Source organism: Colletes gigas, unplaced genomic scaffold (genome assembly GCF_013123115.1).
Source record: "Colletes gigas isolate AHSC1104 unplaced genomic scaffold, ASM1312311v1 Colletes_gigas_Sc00012, whole genome shotgun sequence".
Classification (NCBI taxonomy): Eukaryota; Metazoa; Arthropoda; class Insecta; order Hymenoptera; family Colletidae; genus Colletes; species Colletes gigas.
Genome location: NW_025106641.1, coordinates 2,869,864 through 2,895,351, shown reverse-complemented (window position 1 = coordinate 2,895,351; position 25,488 = coordinate 2,869,864). Strand labels below are relative to the sequence as shown.

Here is a 25,488-nt window from a genome sequence, read left to right as displayed (position 1 = left end):
TACCGGCTGTAAAATAAAATTATCTTGTATGTACTTAAAAAACGTGTTATATTATTTTTTACATTTAACCAGTTATAAACGAAGGTACTACGTTTCTTATAAATTTAAAAAACCACTTTTGATATTATTTCATAACTTTATATTTTGTAATAACGTGGGCTATGAAATAATACAAAATATTGTGTATTTTAAATATTTATTCCTTTTTTTTTTTTCATTCAAAGGACAATTTGTTTTTATTATAAGATAACATTATCCTAAGCATTTTCAAGGGCTTCACACCCTGCTGTACCTAAATTACTCTTTATATAACATTTTTTTTATGTCTTCCATCGGTTCACTGATTATTATTAATCCATAGACAAGATTTTTCTCTTAAATTGGCTCTCCGTCATTCGATATCACTTATCGCAGTCAATTAATCATTGCTATATTCGACTTTGTGTTTCCCCTGTTATTACATTCAGTACTGACTTTATACAAATTGGTTTCGAAAGGTTTATAGCTTTTTATCGTCGGTGGTGAAGCGAAGTGTCGGTTAGTTCTTTATTCTAATTCACTTTGATTCCTTTACTCCTATCATTACTGCACAATTTATTACTGTCATAACAAATTAAATAAATATTTTAGAAACTCGGATCATTTAAAATAATTACAGAGGTAAAATTTTTGGATGTTAAATATTAAAGCTAATTTTACTGAAACTTGTAGAATGAAATTCTATTAGAAGCGTGCAATAAATGTCTACTACATATTAATTGGAAGACACGAAGGTGTAAGTATCGTGCCATGCAATACTTGAAATGTCAAATTATTAAATATCAAGGATGATTGTCAGTCGATATACTGATAGTTATGAAGCAATAAATTCTTGTTATTTTATAGTATGTCTACAGAAACATAATATCATCTTTTAATGTACAAATGAAAAAAAATGTAGAACAATAGTGACTCCATCTCTTAGTGGAAGTTTTTATCATTACCATTATATTTAAATTACGTTATAATAATTACACCAAGGTTTACCATTTCTCTGTACAAATGGAGAGGAGTCACTCAAGTGTACGTAACACAATATGTCCAAATAAGTCAAATTCAACATAAAAACATTTTATTTTAAACACACTTCGTAGAATATTCCCTTTAAAATTCTTTGTAAGAAAGTTTTGTACATTTACCACCGACGATAAATATCACATCACGTAGAAGGTTTATAACTCATTTACCGATTCGCATAGTTTATTTTGTTAAGGGCCCTGCATACGTCAAAGCATGCATTCAAATCTAGCTACATCACAGGCGCCGTCTACCTATACTCTCTATCTTATACTATGTTCAATGTCGTACTTCGTGTTTACCATAAATGAACATTTATCTTTGTCCATTAATGATTTGAAATAAACTAAAAATTGGTAATTGTGGCAAAAAATATTAAAAATATAACAACACAATGGTTGCATACATACGTACACCTTACGCAGCACAACGAATGCAGGGCTCGTCAAGGGGCTGCAAACCTTGAGTTCAGAAATATACCTCATTCAACACCATGGATACAAACCGTTTTGGAAAGATTATTCGATCACACTGATGGATTGACTGCTATGATAGATTTGCGTTTTAATTTTTTTTAATGAGCACTGCAAGTGAACTTGCATTTGTTAAAATGGTATACGTTTCTATTGTTTGGCAAGGGAAACGTATAAAGGAAATATATATTTATGTGTATGCGTGTATATATATGAATATATATCACTTTGAACTTTTGATGGAATAGTTCTTCACAACAAGAGTGATTCAATGTCAGTCAGTGTTGGGACAATCAAATTTAGGAGCTTTCTTTACAATGTAGTACTTCTAGATGAAGTAGAACTGGGAAATTTGTACATATGATGCTGCAGTCAAAATACCAATAAATTTGTTGGAATAGGTATATGACAGAACAGTTTTTTGCAAAAGCCCCAGGGGCAAATGTATCATATGTAACAATTAGTTGACGTCAACCAATGATCAATTTCATTGCGTAGGATATTGTGGCATGGTGTATACCATGGTAGGTTGCTGACCTGGTGGCAATGGTGCAGTCGCAGTCGGTGGTGCGGCGGTTGCTTGTGCAGGTTGCCATGTACCTGCACCAGGAGCAGGCATTCGCATACTATTCATATATTGAGCTTGTTGTCCATAATATTGACCATAGTACTGAGCAGGTTGTAAAAACTGACCCTGCATTTGTGGATATCCTTGCGGATACCAATAACTCATTTGCTGACCATATCCGTATGCGTACTGGCCAGCACCAGCTGTAACCTATCATACAAAACATGTATCTTAATACTTTTTGAATTCATGGAATATAAAACATAAAACAAAGTTTAACGTCAAACAAAGTATTTAAAAATTCAATGTAATAAATTAAGAAAACAGCATACGCATGTAAAATATTTGAATAACCTGTTGAGTTTGGTGATTTGCATTAGGACCCACACTGTTTGGATCTCCATTTTCCTTTCCCCAAAAACATTTAACGATGCTACCATTAATTTCTGTATTATGCGTTGATTCTATAGCACGTGTTGCTGCTTCCTTAGTAGTAAATTTAATAAACGCATATCCCTTGTCTTTAAATACTCTTATGTCTTGAATGGTACCAAATGGAGAAAATGTTTTGGTTATCAGATCGTCCGTAATACCATTCGTGAAACCTCCACAATATACTGTGCAATTTGTTGGACTACTTTGGTTATACACCTATCAACGATATACAAAAACCATAGACACATAGTAATTTGTGCATGTTTCGATTAATAAAATTACATACAAACGTTCCTACACATTACATTCATCTATTTAACAGAAACAAACATTTACAAATTTTTTACTAGGAACAAGAACGATCGAACCAATTTGAACAATCGATGGAAACTTGTCTCATACCTCTTCGTAGTTAGGTTTACTATTATTCGAATGTCGTGGCCTCTCAGATCTCGGTGGCGGTGGTTTTCTAGTCGACCAATTTGTCCTGATGCTCCTAGATCCAAGCCACTGACCGTTCATTGCCGCGATCGCTGCTTCAGCTTCAGACTTTTTCACGAAAGATACAAAGGCGTACCCTTTGCTTTTCATAGTTTGTGGATCGCGTACGATTCTACAGTTGCTAATTTCGCCGAACGGCGCGAAAGCTTCTTTCAATGTTTGTGTCTCGATCTCTGGTGACAAATCGCCAACGAATATGTGATGATGATTACTGGTGTCCAACTTCGGCTGATTTCCAGGGCTCGTTGCCCAGTTAACCTTCATTTCCTTATTCAGGAAAGATCGCTTGTTCATGGCGGCTAGTGCCGTAGCCGCGCACTGATGATTCGTGAATTCGACGAAAGCATACGGATCGTTTCCCGGTTCCCGTATTATTTTGCATCCTTTAACGGCACCTATTTGCGAGAAAAGTGCGCACAAAAGTTCCTCCGACACCGAAGCGTCTAAATTACCCACATAGAGCGTTCGTGGATTGCTTTCTTCGCTCATGCTCGCTCTTCTCAGTACCCCCTATGTGTACTTCCTTATTTAACTAATATCCTTACGTCCCTCGGGCTTATATTTACGGTTTACACGTTCAGCGCGTGGTACGTGCATTTACCTGGACCCCAGCATCAGAATTCGGATTTTCTCGCCTTTTCCAAAAGAACACGGACGGTTGAACGCGAAGCTACACCCAGCCTCTACGTCATACTAACATAAAATGGCCGCTTGGCTGCTTCGCCACTTTCTCTTCAATCATCCGAGTAAATGCTCGTATTACGCTAGTTAACTTACGCAAAATGATGTTTTTTCTGTGCGCTTTCGGGTCTGCTTTACCTATCTACTCTAACGTTCGTTAAATCGACACGAATAACTGAAAATTTTCACGATTTAAATGCAAAAGAACACGTGTTTTTGTATCATCCGTCGAAGATTTCATAACAGGTAGCGCGAAAACGCTCGTGAATCATTGGCCTATGAAATTCACTAGACAAGAATTTCCTCAAGGTTGCTTTTCATCGAATTTTAATTACGCGTACTAACTACAAAAATGTGATTTTAGTATTACTTTTTATACCCCGTGGTTGGTAGTGTAAATCAGTTAGAAACGTTCGAACCGACAAAAATTTTGTTCGTTGAAAACTGAACGTAACAAATTGTAGGAAATTCACGCGTAGTTTTGCTTCTAGATTAATAATCAATTGTATCGTAAAACTGAACAAATTTACGTAGATACATTGCATTACATACATAATTAGTTGATAAAACACAACCATTTATGTAAACAACCGTGGGATTATAGAAACATTTTAAATATACTGACTTTATCGTTGGATTTAAAATGGAACGCGCCTTCAAATAAATACACGTTTCAAATATCAAAAGACAATAGAAAACAATAATACACGATTAAAGGGAGAATGATTTCGTGTACATTTTGAAGTACTATTTTTTAGTTAACATTTATTTCATATAATTATGAAATATTAATTTTTAGATATATAGAAGCTCGAACATTTGCTGGTAAACGAATGAACTTAATCTACATTAACAGTGACGTAGTATTTGAACTTTATTATACAATGACATATATATTTTTAACTTCAACATTATAACAAGAAAATTTAACTTGTAGACCACAGCTAAAATGATTATGCGTTTAATTAATTAATTAATTATTAGAAAAAATACTTTCTTTCTACTGGCGACGAACCTCACTCGTTTCTCATGCTTTAATATAAGCTGGATTATTAATATACGTAAATTTCCCAATGGAATTAATTATCTACAAACATTGTATTATTCTATTTGTGTCATTATTAAAAACATACTTTTATTGATAACATTTTTTCGCCGTACATTTAATCGCCGTAAACGATCATTTGATTTTATGGCTTGTAATAAATTTTATTATTGGCATTAAAACGCAGATACCTTATAGGAATTAACCTTGTTTTATATTGCACTGATTGCTTTCCCCCATGGCGCCAACAAAAGCAATAATTGCCATATTTAGCATTTTAATTGCGAACCAGCCGATACGAGCAATGGTTACATTTATTAAACCAGATATGTAAACTTAAATTGCGTATTAATAAAATTCATTGGTTTGTGGCTATTCAGTCTTTACAAAGTATTAAAAGTTACATAAATATGTGTATTGAATCTTGAAAAATGTCATGTTTCCCGTTGTTTTTTCACGTTCCCGTTATTTACATCAAAATAAAAAGAATATTAGACAAATTGTTTTAACGTAATAAAAAAAACGAATACTTATCGAATGTTCGTGATGATTTTTGAGTATTACGATTGTTTTAAGTACCTGTACAAGTTATATACATATTATAAAAAATTATTTAAATTGTAATACTTTCCCTTTTAATCTATTACGTTTGAAACTGGGTAACAAGTAGCTTCGTTGCTTTGGCAATATCATAAGCGCATGAACGTACTTGTTGAAGACAGCGATCCATATGTTCGACATCGCTGGTACATCTTTGAAGACCAGAACATTCTGCTTGAAGTCTACCCGTATTACCATTTAATTGTCGCAAAGCAGTTCTGATATTTTCTTCGATAGGATTCTATAAAGAAAAGTCATTGAACATTTCGCGTATCCGTATAAAAAGAATAAATTTAAAAAATGTTTTACTTGAGGAAATATAGCCGTGAGCTCGGCAACAGCGACACGAATTCTTTCCGCGCAGGGTACAAATGCTTCTCTTTGTTTCGGATCTTGCATAGCCATCCATAACTCTTGAATTCTCCTTGTAACTTGTTCAGTTCTTCGAGTTACTTCTTCGCTCGGAGGAAGGTTCGGTGCACCGCATTCCCATAAACTTTGTGTATTGACGCGAGACATCGATTCTGAATCTCGTTTTATCTACATTTTACATTTACATACGCAAGTATTACATGAACTTTACCTCTATAAGACTTACAGACATAAACAAGAAGACCTCCATATCGATACCTGACAAACTGTTGTTGACCATGAACTGGGTTTTCGCAAACCTTCTCTTGTTTCATACATAGACGCAGGTCGTTGATTGCTTCTATTAAGGGACGTTTTTATATCAAGCACAGGTTCCAACTCCGGTTCTTGTTCCCCACCGACGTGACCATTAATAACTCTATCAGTAGATTCTTTCACCTACAGGATTGCTAGATTAAATTTTAATTGGTAATAGATAAATATATACTCGTTACGATAAATTATTGGCCTTACGTGAATGATCTTTTTTAATTCGTTATTCTCGTGCGTAAGTTGTTCTATAGTATTCTGCAAAGTATGTATCTGCTGTCGGAAATCTCTGACGGTAGATTCAGAAAGAGTTAATTGTTTTTTCAAAACTTCTACGACAGATGGAAGACCCTTGGCTAATGGTGCAAAGGCTTCCTGCAATAGTATTTTAATATAATTTATAAGATTTTACGTTTAGACGGGGAATAAAGTGGAAGGTATTATAAGTCACGCTATGTGATTGTTACAAAACAAAACACGTAATTAACATGTCTGTGTTACAAATTTTAGTAGAGTATGAATTGTGAAAAGGTGAGATAATGCAAATAATTAATAATAAAATAGAATATTTAAATTTATGTAACTCTAGCAATGGCTGCAACATGCACTAACAGACCTGTGCACTTGCCTAGTAGCACTGTCTACAGAAGAGCCATGTACTTAGCCGATTCCTTATTCTTCTTTTCGTTACAAGTGTCGGTACCTTTAATACGTTACCACACAATTTGATCTATTCTAACAAGTAACTTATCATCCATCTTTTTTTCCATTAATACATATTATATCTTACATCATATTTTTCGTATTTATAAAGTTCTTTATATTTCGTAGAGAAAGTATTTCAATACTCACCTCATTATCCATTTTAAACTGTGACGTTGAATATTCAGGCGTTGCATTGTCTGTCGATGTTAATGCTGAATCATCATCAGAAGCGACGCTATCGTATAAAGGTTCATCGTCAGACATTTGTGATCCATATTTTCCCAGTTGTCCTTTACGATGTGTAAAAACAGTTGGATCTAGTAGTCGATATGTGTATCGGTATAACAGATAAATTATTACATAATACAATGTAGAATTTTTAACGAACCTTGCAACGGTGCATTACTCGTAAGCATATGTCTTCTGCGTGCTTCGATGAGTAGATCTATAATAAGTGTAGCGAATTCCTTTGGTGTAAATCTTGCTAGCTTTTGTCTACCTTGATTTCTTGTGGACGATAATTGTGGATTAACTGGTAGAAAAGGCACTGTACATCTGTCTGGTAAAGATGCAGTTGCAAACCATACTATTTAAAGAACATAAGATTCAAACTATTAACATAATAAATAAGTTACTAAAGAATGTAATACTTATGCTAAGAACATCATACTCTTTATATTTCTATGAATATATTCTCATTTTAAGTTATTAAAATTATTTAAAATTATCGAAGTGCAACGCAAAATTAAAGCAATCGTTATAGAAATATGAATACTGTAGTTTAACTTACCTCTCCTTAAAACGATGCAATAAAAAAAGCATGTATATTAATAGAGTAATGCATAAAAAAGTAGATTCATAAATATGTACATATACATTATGTGTTCATGTATACCAGTAAAATTTTTATTAAAAATTAATTAGTAACTCATGCATTTATTGTAAAAATCAATTACACAAAGATTGCGATTACTATAGAGCATTGGTGGTCAAGCACAGCTCTACTTACTTTCTTCGTTTTCTCGACGATCTACTTCATCATAAACATCCATTGCTAATTCTTCCAACAAATGATTTGGTAACTGAACAAAAATATCCAGACATTATACTTTTATACTTCCATGAAATTTCGTGTACGTACCAACTGCAATCTATTTCTTCCTTCTAAACATAGGTCACTTTGTCCCAATAGTAATGTACATTCAGGAATAATTATATGTTCGTCCATTCCATGATCTGGCTTACGCGAACATATGTAATATGTCAATCTATCCGTAACTTCGTACATGCATTCAATTATACGCTCGGATAACTCTATGTGCCCTGCCATTCTATAAAAACAAAATTTTGTATTATTATTCACGAAAACTTTCTTTCTTGTACGTACACGTATAGTACAAAGCATATTACTGCGTACTTGGCAATTTCAGCAGGTGTCTGTCCATTTGAATCAATCATGCTGGGATTACTACCATTGGCTATCAGAAGCTCTAATTGTAAAGCTTGTCCAGCACGAGCAGCTACATGTAAAGGTGTTGTACCTTTTTCCTGTAAAATTATATGTTATACATTGCATTTCTATTATTTCTATTAATAAATTGTACATCAACATTCTATTCGGAAATACCTTGTAAAAATAATTTGAATTAGCACCTTGTGCAAGCAGTCTTAGAGAAGTTTCTAAATTACTTGTACGGACACTACTATGTAACTGCTTACTTAATTCTTCTTCGCTACAACATTCCTCCTTACTTGGACGTAATATGAATGCTAAATGCTGATGTTTTGCCTTAATAAAATCAGCTTTTACCGGACTAAAAGAATCAATAATGAACTGATTATTAAAATATTTTGCCTCTATCATATTACACTATGTATTATACTAACTGTACTGGATCTTTAACTTGTGGTTTCCTTCTACTAATTTTTGAATTACTAGGATCTAAAAGGGAATGTTCCCAAATACTGTTTGCTCCATTATCATTTAATGTATGCACCATCTAGAAAACATTGTCAACGTTAAATGTAAAGATTATTATTCCAAGGTATATATTAATATATATTACTTAATTATTTAATTACTTTTTACTAACATTGAGTAAATTTGTATGCCAGATGCTCTTGTGAAGCGATTTTATATTGGATATATGACGACCAAGACTACGATGTATACCACAGCAGTCGTCGCATAATAAAATGGCTCTATTCAACGAAGCCCATTCCGGTTCTACAAAATATAATTAGAAAATGCATTACCGTCCAATATTGACAATTAAATACAAAAGTGTCAGCGATCTAAAGCGATATAATAAATAATAGTACATATAGATAAAGTGCACGAAAAAATACAGACTTTTATTCAAATTTATGCGATTATATCGTTGGTTAGGCAATATGGTTAACTTTTCTGTATGCATACTATTTAATACGCACAAAGTATAGATAATGATAACGCATAAGAAATGTAAATACCTAATTAACATAACCTTTTCTATGCGATGTGCCCAGTTATTTTAACCAATTAAAAAAAACTACTTTTTATCGGCATCTGATTATGCAATATCGTAAACAATTAAGAAAATGTAATAGAGACGATAGACTGGATAAATAATTAAAAGGGAAGAGCGTATTTACCAAGGGCTCCGCAGTCAGCGCATATATCCGTGTTAACTCTATGCTTCGGTCGAGCCATTCTCTTTACCTTTTATCTCGTTAAGTTGCACGATATTTTCGGACTAGTTATAAAATGTTTACAAATTACGACATATTGCACGGTCTGTTTTAAGAACAAGAATGTCGTAGACAAAATTGGAAAACATGAACCCTCGGTGTCGATGTCATTATATACTTGTTAATAATCCGACCGTGACAGGAGTCATCTCAAGCGAGCTTGAGATGATGTGTACCATTGATCAAGTATCCTAGAAGACACGCACTCATATGGTGTACTTTCGTCTAAGTACTACTAACCTGTGTTGTCTTTTTACATTACTTCATTCTCCGCATATCCCACTTCTATTTAATACCGTCAAAAATTATAAGACTTGGTACAATGACTTAATTTTATATTTGCCGCATCAAATAGTAATGGTAATTTTAATTTTTAAAAACTATTAACACGATAGGTACTCGTTTAATTCTATTAATTAAGTCGTGTACAAATTTATATTAATTTTTATTAAATAAAAATACATATATATCAATTTTACATATCATACGAATTTAAACCTTATGTAACGTGACAGTTGATTAAAATTGGTTTCACTCGGTTCAGTGTTAAAACGATGGACAAAGAAATACTTCGTATTAAAAGTTTTACTTTAAAAATGAACGTAAGAAGTTGAATTTCGGACTTCAACTTTCGGGAGGGGGGGGGGCGTTTCTCACGTGCAAATGTAATGCATATAGTACCACTGCGCGCGTACATTTAAATAGCACGTTACAAAAATCGAATTACAAATGGTAGAGAACTTCTCGATCTATTTTGGCAAGAAGAATTTCTATACTTCGATTTATTTTACCATTATCCGACCAGCCACATCCCTAATATTTACACGTTTGTTTAACTGTTTCTAATTTCATCACATTTAATCAGATACTGGTGAATCAGAATATAAATTTTGAATATTTAAAAGCAGTTTATTTGAAATGTATGACTTATTAAGAATAGACGTATCTATATTGCTTTCTCGACACGTAGACTTGAATCCTTTGCCATCCGGAGTTTCTAAAAATCCTATACTCGACTTTAAAGCCATATACTCCCTGAGCGAACGTTTTTGCTTATACCTTGTAACTGTAGGTGTTCTCTGTTGAGTACAATGAGCCTGAACAAACTTTTCACATGTAATGTTTAATTGTTCTTCTAAATTTAAGAAACTTTCGTTCCCATCGGCAGGCGTATTACTTTCAATTGTGACCTCGTGGTTTTCTTTATTACTTTTATTCGATCTGTTTGGACTTATACGTTTTACACTGTTTACATATACTTGTGGAACATGCGAAATAGGTGTTCCTAAATTTTCTTTAGCTTGTGGCAACAGTTTATGGCAAATTGTTCCTTGAACTTCTTTGCCTAACATCATATTATGTACTTTCCCTGATTCAGAGTAGTTTTGTTTTTCTATGTAAATGTTGGGTTGTATAACTTGTTCATTATTTACAGATAACAATTTTGTGATGCACATTAATGTCGATTTTACTTCAGACATCTTATCTTCCATTGTGCTTAGCAAATTTTTCAATTCGTATTCTAAATGGATAAGCTCACTTTTGTTTACATAGATCATTTCGGACGAAGTAGGTTTTCCATTAATATCGTTTTTAGCCACCACTAGCTTTGTATCTTGCAGATCATTACATAAATTTTGATCTTCTGACTTGTCAAATACTTCATTTTTTGAATTAATTTCGTTTGGAATCAAGACCTCGTGAATTAAATTATCTTGTATACATAACTGATCTTCGTTGTTTACCGTTATCTCTTGATAAGTCGTACAACGAGAAGACTGCAAGAATTTCTTTACGCTTGAAATTTCAGAGCACTGCGGACGACTTTTATCAATAATGTTTAGACCTAAGGAGTTTGAAACTTTGGCAGTTTCACATCCATTAGATGTCTTTATGCATTTAAATTTAACAGAAGTTTTGCCAGGCGATTTATTATTTAACAACAAGCTGCTGTTCAATTCCCATTCCCTATTTTCTTTGCGCATAATAGAATAAATTCGAGCATCACTTTTCCTAACAGTAGATACATCTTTTTCAGATACTTCTTGTCTCTTTGAATGTTTATCTACATTTTTAGCACATTTTTGTATATGTTTATGTTTTATAGTATTTGGTGGTAACAATAAACTTTTCTTGTTCGAAGTAGTATGAATTTCTTTAGAAATTGGTTCATTGATTATAAATTTATTTGACTTATTTTTATTTTCATTATTTTCTAGAATGCTGTGAGGAATTTCGTTAAAATTGAGATTTCTACGTACACGTTTCTCGACACGTAAAGATTGATCCTGTTTGTTAATTCCTATTAAAAATAAATAATAAAAATAATAAAATAAAATAATAAAAATATTAAAAACAAAGTATACAAACCAACAGGTTTATCCTTCACTGTACTCTTTGTACTTGAAAGTGGACCCAATCTTTCAGGCAGTGCTTTTTTACGCTCTGAAACATGTACATTGATATAAAGTAAACATATATGTATATATAAAATTAAAAAGTAAAAATAAAGAAAAACCAACCACTATATTTTTGAGTTTTTTTTAAGGTTTCTTCTTCCTTAAGTAGTTGCGCAATTCTAACTGGTTGAGACTTTTCATAATCTACGAAATAGAAAAATTTATTATCAATATTTAACACACCTTCTTAATTTAAATGGAATAATTATTTTATTAAAGTCACCTTTCTTATGTGCACTATTCTTTTGAGTTCTTTTTAAGGTTTCTTCTTCTTTAAGCAGTTGTGTAATTCTGATTGGTTGAGATTTTTCATAATCTACGAAATAGAAAAATTTATTATAAATATTTACCACATTCTTTTGATTTAAATGGGATAATTATTTTATTAAAGTTACCTTTCTTATGTGCACTATTCTTTTGAGTTTTCTTTGAACTCTCTTCTACTTTAAGTAGTTGTGTAATCCTCATTGGTTGAGATTTTTCATAATCTGCGAAATAGAAAAATTTATTATCAATATTTAATACATTCTCTTGATTCAAATTGAATAATTACTTTATCGAAGTTACTTTTTTTATGTGCACTATTTTGTATCTGTTTCGTAGAAGTTTCTGTCATTCTTATTGATTGCGTTTGTTTTTAGCTTTAGATTTATCTTGGTGAGACAGCGATATTATGTAGGAAAATGAGTTGCGATTTTTTATAGATCAAAATATTTTCAATTTACACGTTAATGTTTTATGCAATGCACAATTGAAACGTAAAACGTAATACATCGTAAGCAATTGATCATAACGCATATAGAAAAATTCAAACTTTTGGCAGTTAAGCGAATTACAACCATAAAGTATGTCAGTGTGTAGAGTGTAGGCAACAAATAAATATATGCTTCGGTTATTCGGAATGGTGCGTTTACAATGCATCTGCATAATATAAACCAATAAAAGATTGTAAACTTGTATCTTGTATATCCTGCATTCAATTTGTTACTTTAAACGTGTACGCGACAAATATAAATGAACTATTAATGAGTGATAATTCCGGTAAATCGTTGCATACATATGCTAAGCGATTGGTTATTTACTACGGACTGATATTATGACACACATGAAAGTATTTGCGTAGCTTTCTTATCTACAGTTGGCTATCTCTTGAAGTTACATCTACCGGCCATTTTGTTAAATTTATTTCTAAACGTATCCCCTCCAAATTGAAAACAACCGAAGGTCGACGCTGTTCTCGATCTCAATAAAGTATTTTTGGTTAGGTTAATAGCTGTGTAGAAGATATTTTAACAGTAAGTAAATTACCATGATCGAGCCTGTTCCCATCAATATTGAATCGAAGTAGAAAATTCCTATACATGCATCGATGAATGCCGTATGAGACATAGTTTGTAATGTATAATTGGATGGAAGAAGGCTTGGCGTAAAGAGGCTATGGCTACTGCTTTGATCATATGTAAAATACTGTTACCTGATCGGCCACCCTTTGTTTTTCATCGACGATACATCAGGCACTTCTTTCGCTTGACTTCTCTACGCAAAATGTTTTTCTATCCTAAAATGCTTGTTATAACCTCTAAAGTCATAACCTATATAATATAACCTTAGATGAGATGTCAACATTTTAAACGATCGTTGTTAAAAGAGTTTATTAGAAACGTTTGTAGAAAGGCCAAAGAATCTGGTCAACATGCAATCTTTAATTCTAAAAGCGTACACTGCCTAAACGAGATTCATACGAATTTTGTATCTTACATTAGCAATATAAAAAAATATTTTTATAGATTGATTTAAATTACTACATTAATTGATGGGTGTATTTCTGAAAACCAACTTTTCATTCGTATAACACAAATCTTAAAACAAGCGTTATTCTTTTGTCATTGTTAAAATATTTAATGGGATTACTTTAATGTGCAACGTTGCTGTATATCTTATTAATTAAAAACTGTAAACAATGACCAATTTTTGTCTTCTGGAAAAGAAATCAATAGATGTGTCAATACAGTATCTATTTGAATTGAAATGTGTAAATTTAATTAAATATTTTGTAATAAATGTTTTATGTATTTGTATTTGTAGCTGTTGCATATGTAGATTATACATATAATTCAGTTTAATATAGTTTGTAAGTTAGTTTAATATAATTTTTGTGCGAACTTCAATTGTTTGGGCGAAGAAAGAATTTAATAAGAAATAACGTTAATTATAATGGCAGAAGTGAAATATAATTTTTATATTTCAGTGATTCCAATGATCAAGTAATTGTATTACGATATAATGGATGTCACTGGAGATTTGACGTTACAATGGGTCGAGGAGGTGGGGAATGTTATTCACGAAGAAGTAATATGTGGTTTAGAGGCAGAGCTAGGTGCACCGGAGGAAGAGGTGATAGGGGCTTGCGAAGAAGTTACGGTGGAAGAAACGGTAGAATCTGTTCCTGATGTTACTCCTACAGCAGACTCAGAGATATTAATGGTGTCGCAGTCCAGCGATATGGAATCTATTTACATAGTGCCACAAGACCAAGGACACGACTACTTAAATATACAAGTTACGGAAGAAGTGATTACAGATAATTGGGATAGATCTGGTCCTGAAGATGGGTAGGTTTTAAATGAAATATATTTTAAATTATTGGGTAAATTCAATAATAGACTAAGTTTGTATTTTAAAGGGTTGAGATACCAGATACAAAAGTATCTCATGACAATTTGCTTGAGTACGATGACATGGAGATACCATTACCGATTGATCAAGATTCTTATACAAATACTAGACCTTATCCATGTGACTTCTGTAGCAGAAGATTCAGGAAAAAAGCAAATTTAATGAATCATATGGTGGCGCATCAGACAGATCGTCCTCATGGGTGCAATTTATGTGGATCGCGTTATGCTCGAAAATGTGACCTTATGAATCACTTGAAGATTCATGCATATGCACCTTCTCGCGATGGTCTGGAAGATGATTTAAACGATGACGATTCGCTGGCTCAGGAAGAAGAAGAATCTACCAAAGGTAGACGTAAGAAAGTCCAATCGAGTGCACCAAGGAAACGCAAAAACAATTCTGCTATTCCAAAGCACAATATCGAGGACAGTAAAATGGAAATGGGCAAGTACGTCAATAAATCTTATGATTATGTTGACGAAGATATGCGTCTATTAGAAGAAATGACTAGTAGAAATTCTACGCGCAGTGGTAACTATGCATCGAGTTCAAGGTGGAACGAACAAATATCACCTGTGTCAACTGAAACTCAAGCACCACGATGGCCTATAACTGATCCAACAAAACCATATGTATGTCAATACTGTGGTGTTGGTTTTGCAAGAGAAAAGGCGTTAGCGTCTCATGCACGTGTACACGGTGGTGACAGTCCATTTGAATGCACATCATGCGGTGATATGTTTTGGGATGTTAACAGTTTACGGGAACATGTTCGAATCAAACATGGTGGTACTGTACAATCTGACACCGAAGAATATGATAATGATGCCACGTATACTGGCGATGAAAGATTTGGAGAATTCTATTGCAACACTTGTGGTGTTCCTTTTCACCGTTTGGATTTACTTAAACGTCATCAAAAGTAAGATGATCTTGTATTTATTGAGATCACGATCAATAATTAAATTTAGACTTCATTTCGACTATCTGCTGATTTATAGGAAAATTAATAACATTGTGGTGTTAATATATTAATATTTGTTACATTAGAATTCATATCAAGCAAGAAGATGATATGGTGGAAGGTTTGAGTCAGCATCATGTTTGCAATGTTTGTGGAGAGTGGTTTGAAGAGGCTCTAGCATTGTTAGCGCATGCCGAACTTCATGCTAGGTATTATTTGTAAAAAATTTGACCACATACAGTGGCCAAATGAGAAAGAAGTTGAGAAATTCAAAAGTATTAATATAAACAACAATACGATTAAAAGTAACTTAAATGCTTTCTTCAGATCACCCAGCCGTCGTTGCTTACTATGTGGCGAAAGATGTCGCGATGATGCCGAAGTTGCGGAACACGTTCGACAAAATCATGCCGAAGATGCCCCGCCGAACACGTGTACTCTTTGTGGAAAAACATGTAAAGATAAACGAAGTTTATTAAAACATTCATGGGTTCATAATGTTGACAAAACTTTTGGATGTACAAAATGTGGGAAACGTTTTCACAGCAAAGCTAGATTACGGAGGTATTAATTATAAATTTATTTCCAGTTAGTTCAAAATAATTTTGTTTTTTTCTTATTATACGTCACTGTATTTTAGACACATGGTGTCACATCGTAATAAGATGGTAGCCTGTGATGAATGCGGAGAAGAATTTCCCGATGGTAGAGCTCTTGTTAGCCATCGTCATTCGCATAATAAAGATTTGGGCGGTCGTTCTTTTCCATGTAGGGAATGTGGAAAAACATTTGGGAGTCGCAGTTCACAACAGATTCATATACGTATTCATACTGGAGAAAGACCATACGGTTGTAGATTTTGTTGGAAAGCATTTGCTGACGGTGGAACTTTAAGGAAACACGAACGTATTCACACAGGCGAAAAGCCGTATGGATGCGCGATCTGTCCACGTGCTTTTAATCAAAGAGTAAGATATTTTAGTAAAACCACAACTTAGTGTTTCATTTTACTACATTGTAGTTTAATACCTGCTCTTTTTTATTTTTTTAGGTTGTTCTCAGAGAACACGTACGTGCTCATCATTCAGGTCCCGATCCAAAATGCGTAGGTAGCATTACTCCGTATCTGTGTAAAGTATGCGGTGATGCATATGCAACATCAGAAGAAATAGTTGCTCACATCGTGCAACACTGTGACGATAATACTGCGCTAAGACGTCAACCACAAACTGGACCGCGTAAATATAAAAGAAGACGTAAACTTAAACCCCATGAAACCAATACAATGTTGCGTATGAGCGAACAATATGACTTGATGGAAGGAGGCTCTGACTCGGATGATAATACAAAAAGAAAACTCGGGAGAAAAAATAAGCAGCATCGGTCGAACGTCGAAGAAGGATATCAAAATGTTCTTAAAAGTTTTGAAAGCTCTTTACAAAATATAAACTCGATCGTTAGTAATTCAAAGTTAAATCCAGGAAAGTCCAAGCTTTCTAAAAAGAAACTTAAAAAGGAGGAAAAAAAGAACGAAGCTCAAGCTTCCTGTCAACCTGGTAGACCAAAAATGATTCACACGCAAAAAACAAGAGTGCCTGTAGAGATCGGTAGTGATGGAGTTAAGAAAGGACAGAAAACTAAAACAATGGTAACGAGGACTCCCAAAGTGATGCCAAATGAACATAAATTAGGAATATTCCCGGGCGGGGAGCGAAATAGGCCAAGAACAAAAAACGTCAGTTATCATATTGAAGGAAAGTTTCAACCAACACCCGCAACATTCTTGAAACCGCAAGACGAGACTTTCGAGACTTCCCCACCGATGCTATTAACAAATATAAAGCAGGAACCTAATGTGCAAAAATTACCAAGTAACAATCACAGAAATAACAACGGTAATATTCTTGCTATTAAACATGAAAAGATAGAACCGACACCTAGAAAAAAGTCAGGTATCTTGAAAAAGATCAAAAAACAAAAGCATGGAATTAAGCAGGAGCCGATAGACATGGATCAGGAACAAATACAAAATAATAATAACACTGAGAATACAGACACTACAAGATTAATGGAACACGCGGTAGATGGAAGTAACTTGGAAGTTGCATTCGAAGCGAGTGTTATGGCAGAGGATGAAAATATTCTTCCCGATATGGGCGACGTAAATAATACCGAAAACGTTGGTACCGGAAATGTAAAGCTTAGTATAAAAGTTGAATCGACGCCTCAACGAATATTGTCTGTTCATAATGTTATGGCACCTGATGATATTGTCCCAGAAACTATAATACCAGATGCTGTAGAATATACATGTGAGATGTGTTCCGCAGTATTTTCCAGTCGTGCAGAATTATTGGTGCATGTTCCAATACACATTTGATTTAATTTGTTCAATGCAATTAAAAAAGGTATGCGAATTTGTTCTACTCTAAGAGTATTTGTTTATCAAGCAATATTTTAATATGGTCAATGAAGGTTTATCTGTTTCTTTGAATTGACATTACGTTATTATGCCAAAATGTCCTCTACTTGTTGCTCTATGAAGTGTCCTAGGTTTTTGTGTTTAACATATATTTTAAAAGTTGATGCTGTCTTAGTTTATTGCGTCATTAAATTATGTAGAAACTTTCAAATGTACTCGTTTTCAAATAACAATATCGTTATTATCCGTCTTACGCTGCTCGTGTTTTTACCAAATAAAAAAAAAAATATTATTTGGCTCAAAATTCATATTGAATCATGACACAATGTGTAATGTTACAAATATTTTATACATTTACAATTTATGAAGCCCAGTTACCTTCGAGAAAGAATTGACATCTTAGGCCACTCTTTTATAAAAAAAAAAAAAAAATAATGGCACTTTATGTACATAAAATGCTAAAGCATTCTAAATATTAAAACGAGTGTGTTCTATAATAATATTACTCATTTATATAAATTAAATTTATCCTGTACATTTGCTTTTAGCTACTAAGTAATTAAATACGCGACAACCAATGCATTGAATTACTATCGAACCTCAGATTGTTTTTCATAAATTAATTTTGTACACGCGTCAATATTTAAAAGTCAAGATAGGATAATTGGTAAATAATATCTTAATCGTTTAATTTTTATTAGTAAAAGGAAAGATTAAATTTGTTAGAGGCATTTAGAAATTCGCCAAATTATTCTAAATTAAATAACTCTGGTTCTATAATAAACTATAATATGTTGTACACATCGCATGGGAACATTTACACAAATTAACCATCATACTATCAAACATTTTGTAACACTAAAGAACAGAAGCATATTATTACTATTTCATTAGTATTTATTATGTAATAAAACCATGCTCATTATTATGGTATATTTTGTTTATATTAACATATCTGAATGGTTCTGATGAAATTGTTATAGAACCATTTAATTAAATTTGGCATTGTGTATTATAGATTGTATGAAATATTACGTGTACAATTTTATGAAGAAGAAATCATTAAAATTTGAACGTTTTGAAGTTTGGAATTATTTACTTTATACTTTAAAACGTCATATAGAATCAGATCTGATTTTTAACTATATAACAAATTCAAATTCACCCATTCTGTATGTACATTCTAATGATATTTATTTTGGCATTAGACATTGACAATGCTGTAATATTCTAATATGTAACATCTTATAACGTTATTTATTAATTTTGTACACTATCTTAGTATTATATGAAATAGTACTATTTTTGATGAAATGAAATTGTGTAATTTTGTTTCTCTAATCAAAATCTGTAGATTAATAGGCTCAAAAATTTAAGTTTATCTTTCAAGATCTTATGTTACATCACTGTATTGTTATAATTTCATATAAATATTCTAGCAGTATCAACAAATAGCATTTAAATCTTTGTTTGATGAAAATAAATAATCATACAAGGGTATTCAAATTTACTTGAAACTATTTTATGCAGAACATTACCATTTGGAAAAATTAAATTTTTATATGAAAATACAGCTTTCTATTTTGCAAATTCATACCACAATTTTCAAAAAGTTGATTGAGCTAACGTCAGTTTAAAAATAATTTTTAAATATATTTATATAATTCGTATAGTTTGTTTATGTTTAATACATTTAATGCAACGAACCAACATGGTACCTTATAGTACCTTTCTCAGCTTCAAAGTGATATGTGTGTATATATATGTATGGTGTATTTCAAAAGAGGATTAATTATATTTCAATGGCATTATATGTGGCAATCAATCAAAAGCAGTCTATGCCCTATTTTTGTAGTCAAGAAATATTTTGAATATAAAGGAAATTCTGATGCTATTCGTAGCATTTTGAAAAAATGTATATACATATATATATATATATGTATATATATATATATATATATTTTATTATTTGATGTTCTTACTCATGTCTCTTTAGGAACGGCATATAGTGTCTGTTATTTGCTTATTTCTGTATTTTCACAGATAAATGAAATTAGTTGAAAAAAAATCCAATAAGTGAACTAAACAATTGATAATTTTATTATTAAGAAAAAGTTTTTAAGAGAAGTATTGTTACAAATGTATTCGATTAATGTGAAATGCGTTTGATAGTTGCATTCATAGGACAGCATCATATTTTGTATGTTATGTACATAATTAAATGACTATTTCTTTTAGTCATACTTGTAATTATATTGATGCTATTTGAAACAAGTATTTAAAAAAACACTTAGAATGACAAGGTATTAGTCAGACTTTGTATAGTTTCAAAATTATGGTATAAGAGTATTTAAGAATAGAAAAATTATATGACCAATGTAAAGGACAATGTTTTGGGTAAAAAAAATATGTAAATATAAATTTACATACGAGATGTCAAAAAGTTCATACAAAAATTGATATATTGTGTATACATAACTTTTTTTTTTTTTCCAGCATTACATACAGTTACATTCCCATTTAAAAGTAGTTTTAATGTTATTTAAGCGTGTTTCAGAAGTTTCAAAAATTTCTTTAGATAACGCGCGCGCATAGAGCAGCTAGTGCAGGTGGCAATAACTGCAAAAAATTTTAAAAACAAATAGATCTGAAAGTCAAAACGTTTGAGAGAAACAAAAAAACTAAGAACATGTACACAATTTTTTCTTTTCTTTGAATTGCAAGAAGATTGATCGTATGTAAGTATCTGTGGCTCTTTTTTAAAGATTAGTAAACTAAAAATTACTAGTGTAGCATATAATACTGTGTTGCATGATACAATTTTAAACAGTTTGAAAAGAAAACTCTTACATGTATTACTTCAGTTGTAAATTAAGCCCTAAGAATATGTATAGTCTTATAAGCATTACATTAGCATCTCATTTATAGGACACTGTTTATATCTGTCAGAGATGAAGTAGTAAAAAACAAAAAAACTGTACATATTATTATCTTGGATATGGTACGGTGATTTATTGTTAATCGTAGTGTATGTTTTTTAAATAAATTGTCAGCAATTATAAAGATACAATTACTTACATCCGCACAAAGTCACGGATAATTTAAAGTACATATTGTAACAATGTATGTACAATTGTAAATATGCATTCAGTCATATATTTCGAAATTCTGTAAATGTCATTTCTATACCACAAGAAATTTTGAAAGAAGTGTAGATTATTATTATAAATACTATATGACACTTCTGTTAAATTGCTTCATCAATACTTGACTCATTTGTTTTTATCTCGAATGAAAATTTATGCGAGGTACAAACTGCGATAAAAAATACTGTGTAAATGAATGGTTGTTGCATATAACACGATCTTGTACTATGTAAATTTAAAGTCTTGAAACATTATATTATAAAAATCATATTAGTAGTATAATAACAGTGTTTTCACCGTTCATAAAAATGTGTATATTATTATTATCTATGTTTATGCTAAGAGCAGATAAATAATTTAAGATACTGTATCTTTGACTAGGGAATAAAATCACAAACATTATAAATTTCTTTCTCAAATCCCATACATACAACAGAAAGTATGATTAAGAATGCTCCGACGATACTGGTTGACGATGGTTGGTCTCCAAAACCGTATACTTGCACAACATATGCCAATATGATATCCAAAGATCTAGTTACTGATACTTTGCCCGCACCTTCTATTTTTAGTGCACTGGTTACTAAAATTTGACCACACAATCCAGTTATTGCTACTAACAATATTTTACCCCACGTGAACCAATCAACTGGCAGCCTTAGTTTTTGCACATGGTTTTCTGACACAAGGAAGAAAAAAAATGCTGCTGTGATAAGCGACCAGCAAGATAAATTGAAGATTATCGTTGAAAAATGGATTTCCGAGCACTTTCTCATAACAACTATATTAAGAGCTGTGAAGAAGGTTGCTAGAATAGCACAAACATATCCTATGACATTGTATGGTTCAGTTCTGTGTACCTAACAAAACAAATACGTTTTATAAAATTGTTAATTTAAAAGGATCGTACTAAGAGCTTTATTTCTTTACCTGAAACAAAAACGGTGGTTTAGATACAAACACAACACCTGCAAATAGCGCGCACATAACTATTACACGTAATATTCCACATGGTTCTTTTAAGAAAATAAAAGACAACGCGATAACTATCACTGGTGAACTAAATATGATTGTTGTAGCATCTCCTATGGGTAGTTTACGAAAACTGTAATATAGTAGCGACAGGGTTGCACCTCCTACTATTCCCTGCAGATATAATACTTTATTAATATTATTTTTTTTTACCTATATCATTTTCATTTGTTATTATGTGAAAGAGGCACTTGTATTACTAATTTTATAATTAAACGTACCTGAAAGTTCAGAAGCAATCTCTGACCTTTTGGACCGAATAAACTTCTGGAACCCTTAATTGCTACACCAGCCATAACTAGCATTTGCAGAATGGCTCTGATTGCCAGTAATATCATAGGGTCTACATTTTGAATTGCTTTAACTAATGCGGAACTAACTGTGAAAAATGTACCTGAGAGAAATGCCAAAAATACACCAAACCATTTGGTACCTTCTTGATATCTTTCAGCATTATTGGCAAATTGTTCTGTATAGCGATATGTTGGATGTATACTGTTATAAGAAGTGGTAGATTCGATGCTGAATTTCATCTTCATTGTTCGAGTAACTTAACAGCTATGGAATACAATTATACTGAACGAAATATTGGTGGCATACTACTGTCTACCGTCTACCGTCTGCCGTCTGGTAAAATTAACATACAGCTTTGCACGACAAACAGCTTACAGAGGGATTAATGACGGTCGAAAGACTTGAGAAATATAACGACCGGGCCATGATCAATCCGATTGTAAAACTATGAAAAGCAAACTATAATAGGGCGATTCTATAAGCGAAAATTAAATAGGAAACGCTACATTTGTTATAGAAGTGACATGAAAATATAGATCACTTTAGTTTATCCTAAATTATGTTTCCTAATTCGATATTAACGTATGTAGTATTCTTGTACAATTGTATACATGAATACAGATAATCAAAATTAGAATTTTTTTATGTTACCCACATAATTTCAAAATACGTTTGCATGGCATAGTTTTACATAATTGTTTTTGTAAATATTATCGAAGTTAATGAGATAAGGTACGCGAGCTAGTCGCAAAATAGTTTACATAATCACGTTAATGAAATTAGTAAAATAACGTTTTTTTATTATAAATTTTAAACCTTTAGTAAGTGTTTTTAATTGTAAATTCTTTATGCCAAATTTCTTATTGAAATTCCATTAGACATATATACAGTTGTATAAAAGATTAATCCTTTCCAAACTGCAAAGCAGTTAATGGTTTATCCACACGATAGAGCGTAGTACCCACATTAAAGTATCCTAAATATTCAATACTCTCTGGAGTCGTATCAATATGATAATGACCACCTTCCCCATGGTGAGAGAAACTATGGAAGTGTTGAACACGAAGATCCAGATCCTAACATTACAATGGAAGCACAACAATTGTATTATAAGACAGAATCCATATACACTAAAAGTATAATATAGTTGTACTTACACTTTCAGAACTGACAAATGTACCAACAGCTATAAGAGGCGTCGACATGTTATAGAAATACAACCAATTGTTCAGCTGTGTTTCTGTATTAAGTGGGGTTTTAGAAAAATCTGGCATGACGTGCTGTTTAATTTTTCCATTACTCATTAAAAATGTTCCCCCTAATCCTACAGTTATAACAATTTAATGTCTAATGTTTGGATATATCTCTTGATTAAATTTATTATTTATAAAATATATTTACCAACAAGTTCGTGCTTATAATGTCGCGCAATTGCTTTTTGCATGCAAGCAATAAAATCATCACTGCCAGTACGTTTCTTGGCATGCACTTTTAAGACAGGTCCTGGTTTTCCTTCGCTGACAAACAAGTTGGCCAACAAAGCTAATCTTGTTTCACTGTTGGGTAAAGTTTGTAGTATACAATCTCCGTTTGTTTGATTAACAGTCGAAATACGAGTTTCATTTTTAACACCAGAAGATGAAACAACCATGTTCATTATGAGCTAGAAAAATATTTATACAGCAAATATGTTTAAATGAAATATGCTATGATTGTAAGTTGATGAACACACTTCGCAGTTAGAATTTAAGTGAGGCCATGGTCCAGCACCTGCTCCAATAACAAAGGAGTCTTTGCAACATTGTACATTATTTAGAAGCTCCTGAATATTATATAACTTGTTCCTTTGCACAGAGGGAAGCAAAAACGATGGACCACCAATTTCAAACAATGTTGCATTCTTATTCAATCCTAAGTATATAATATAATGTATCAATTTGAAACAAGAAAATATTTTCTCTCTAAAATACTACCTGGTGCAGCAAGGGTGAATGGTTTTTGTGTTAAATCTGGGCAGTCAACAACTTCTACTTGGACCTCAGAAAAATTTTTGATTAAACCTTGTTCTAAAACTAGAAAACAGAATATGTATATACTATTTAATTCTTTTGCCAATTTCTATTAGGTTTTATTATTCAAGTTTTACCATCTTTAATTTCGTTAAGCGATGGTGCGTGAAGTTCTTTTTTTGTAATGTTGAGTTCACTGATTTCCAGAGTGGTCATGGTTGATCTATGAACGTAAAGACACCTAGAAATTAAGTTTAAAAATATTAGCCTTCTAATAAATGGTAATATAAGGTAATATATTTTTCATACCAAATAATGAAATTCGTAGAAGTTTTTACGTAGAAATAATCTTCGCTTTAATATGAAGTTTCTTTGCGCAGAATGTGTTGAACGATAGCGTTTGCAAGAAGTAAAAGGATTGCCAGGAAATCGAATATATTTTACCGCATGGCTTTATCTAATCGCTTGTTTGTACGTGATATTATTTCGTAAGAGTGAAATAAGCTTGTACCACACTTAAGTAATTATAATAACGATAATACGTAATATAATCTTTTACGTAATTGCACTCGGTATGTTTTTAATGCGCATTTTTTATACATCAATGTTAAAGGGGAAACGGTGGAGAAGTTGTTACAATGATTGCAGATACACATTCTTTCTAATCAAATTCAATTCGATCGTAAAGAATATGTATTCTTTGAAATATTTTCGTGCAGATGCATCTATAAACCAAAGTACATAATACTAGAAAAACGAATCGAACTAACATTATTTTTAGTAAATTTTCGAAACAGCAAACGTCAATGCGATAAGCATAATTGAAAAAGAAATATCAAGTATCGAACATAAGATAAGATCACAAACGAAGTACAGAATCCTGTACCTTGTTCGTGATAAGATGATAAAAGTTATAATTAACGTAGAAAACTTTCCAGTCGAAATTAATTTATGATTTTCTTCAAAGATGGCATCACAATGTAGTTGTAAACAAGTACCAAGTAGTAC

At 32.2% G+C, this 25,488-nt stretch overlaps 6 protein-coding genes across 10 annotated transcripts; 1 reads left to right on the top strand and 5 right to left on the bottom strand.

The window, feature by feature from the left end:
• Window positions 1-157: 157 nt before the first annotated feature.
• On the bottom strand, window positions 158-3,933 carry LOC122398701 (nucleolysin TIAR). The gene is made up of 3 exons (XM_043398808.1): window positions 2,935-3,933; window positions 2,452-2,748; window positions 158-2,307 (listed from the first exon to the last, which is right to left on the bottom strand). Exons 1-3 carry the CDS (start codon window positions 3,520-3,522, stop codon window positions 2,017-2,019), a joined length of 1,176 nt encoding a protein of 391 aa, XP_043254743.1. The 5' UTR covers window positions 3,523-3,933; the 3' UTR covers window positions 158-2,016.
• Window positions 3,934-4,648: 715 nt separating this feature from the next.
• Window positions 4,649-9,769, bottom strand: LOC122398725 (ARF GTPase-activating protein GIT2). Of its 3 annotated transcripts, none has more exons than XM_043398854.1 (13): window positions 9,380-9,769; window positions 8,839-8,972; window positions 8,633-8,745; window positions 8,373-8,559; window positions 8,163-8,293; window positions 7,887-8,076; window positions 7,755-7,827; window positions 7,134-7,331; window positions 6,893-7,062; window positions 6,245-6,415; window positions 5,990-6,169; window positions 5,669-5,899; window positions 4,649-5,600 (listed from the first exon to the last, which is right to left on the bottom strand). In XM_043398854.1, exons 1-13 carry the CDS (start codon window positions 9,435-9,437, stop codon window positions 5,403-5,405), a joined length of 2,034 nt encoding a protein of 677 aa, XP_043254789.1. In that variant the 5' UTR covers window positions 9,438-9,769; the 3' UTR covers window positions 4,649-5,402. The 3 variants fall into 3 exon arrangements, with proteins under 3 accessions (XP_043254789.1, XP_043254790.1, XP_043254791.1); XM_043398855.1 differs by having other exon boundaries at window positions 6,893-7,035; XM_043398856.1 differs by lacking the exon at window positions 9,380-9,769 and having other exon boundaries at window positions 8,828-8,949.
• A 224-nt stretch (window positions 9,770-9,993) lies between these two features.
• Window positions 9,994-12,738, bottom strand: LOC122399044. 2 transcript variants are annotated; one of them, XM_043399377.1, is made up of 6 exons: window positions 12,488-12,738; window positions 12,330-12,422; window positions 12,158-12,250; window positions 11,998-12,078; window positions 11,846-11,920; window positions 9,994-11,777 (listed from the first exon to the last, which is right to left on the bottom strand). In XM_043399377.1, the coding sequence occupies exons 2-6, from the start codon at window positions 12,400-12,402 to the stop codon at window positions 10,333-10,335; spliced, it is 1,767 nt and encodes a 588-aa protein (XP_043255312.1). In that variant the 5' UTR covers window positions 12,403-12,422; window positions 12,488-12,738; the 3' UTR covers window positions 9,994-10,332. The 2 variants fall into 2 exon arrangements, with proteins under 2 accessions (XP_043255312.1, XP_043255311.1); XM_043399376.1 differs by having other exon boundaries at window positions 12,502-12,738.
• A 371-nt stretch (window positions 12,739-13,109) lies between these two features.
• LOC122399043 (zinc finger protein 616-like) lies at window positions 13,110-18,805 on the top strand. 2 transcript variants are annotated; one of them, XM_043399375.1, is made up of 8 exons: window positions 13,110-13,229; window positions 14,183-14,546; window positions 14,618-15,061; window positions 15,143-15,535; window positions 15,664-15,786; window positions 15,905-16,141; window positions 16,218-16,545; window positions 16,629-18,805. In XM_043399375.1, exons 2-8 carry the CDS (start codon window positions 14,218-14,220, stop codon window positions 17,955-17,957), a joined length of 3,183 nt encoding a protein of 1,060 aa, XP_043255310.1. In that variant the 5' UTR covers window positions 13,110-13,229; window positions 14,183-14,217; the 3' UTR covers window positions 17,958-18,805. The 2 variants fall into 2 exon arrangements, with proteins under 2 accessions (XP_043255310.1, XP_043255309.1); XM_043399374.1 differs by having other exon boundaries at window positions 14,618-15,535.
• Window positions 18,806-20,127: 1,322 nt separating this feature from the next.
• Window positions 20,128-23,112, bottom strand: LOC122399045 (solute carrier family 35 member G1-like). Its single transcript, XM_043399379.1, has 3 exons — window positions 22,399-23,112; window positions 22,076-22,291; window positions 20,128-22,005 (listed from the first exon to the last, which is right to left on the bottom strand). The coding sequence occupies exons 1-3, from the start codon at window positions 22,714-22,716 to the stop codon at window positions 21,523-21,525; spliced, it is 1,017 nt and encodes a 338-aa protein (XP_043255314.1). The 5' UTR covers window positions 22,717-23,112; the 3' UTR covers window positions 20,128-21,522.
• Window positions 23,113-23,368: 256 nt separating this feature from the next.
• On the bottom strand, window positions 23,369-25,287 carry LOC122399046 (ester hydrolase C11orf54 homolog). The gene is made up of 7 exons (XM_043399380.1): window positions 24,790-25,287; window positions 24,618-24,721; window positions 24,445-24,543; window positions 24,204-24,382; window positions 23,873-24,134; window positions 23,629-23,795; window positions 23,369-23,547 (listed from the first exon to the last, which is right to left on the bottom strand). The coding sequence occupies exons 2-7, from the start codon at window positions 24,694-24,696 to the stop codon at window positions 23,374-23,376; spliced, it is 960 nt and encodes a 319-aa protein (XP_043255315.1). The 5' UTR covers window positions 24,697-24,721; window positions 24,790-25,287; the 3' UTR covers window positions 23,369-23,373.
• Window positions 25,288-25,488: the final 201 nt, after the last annotated feature.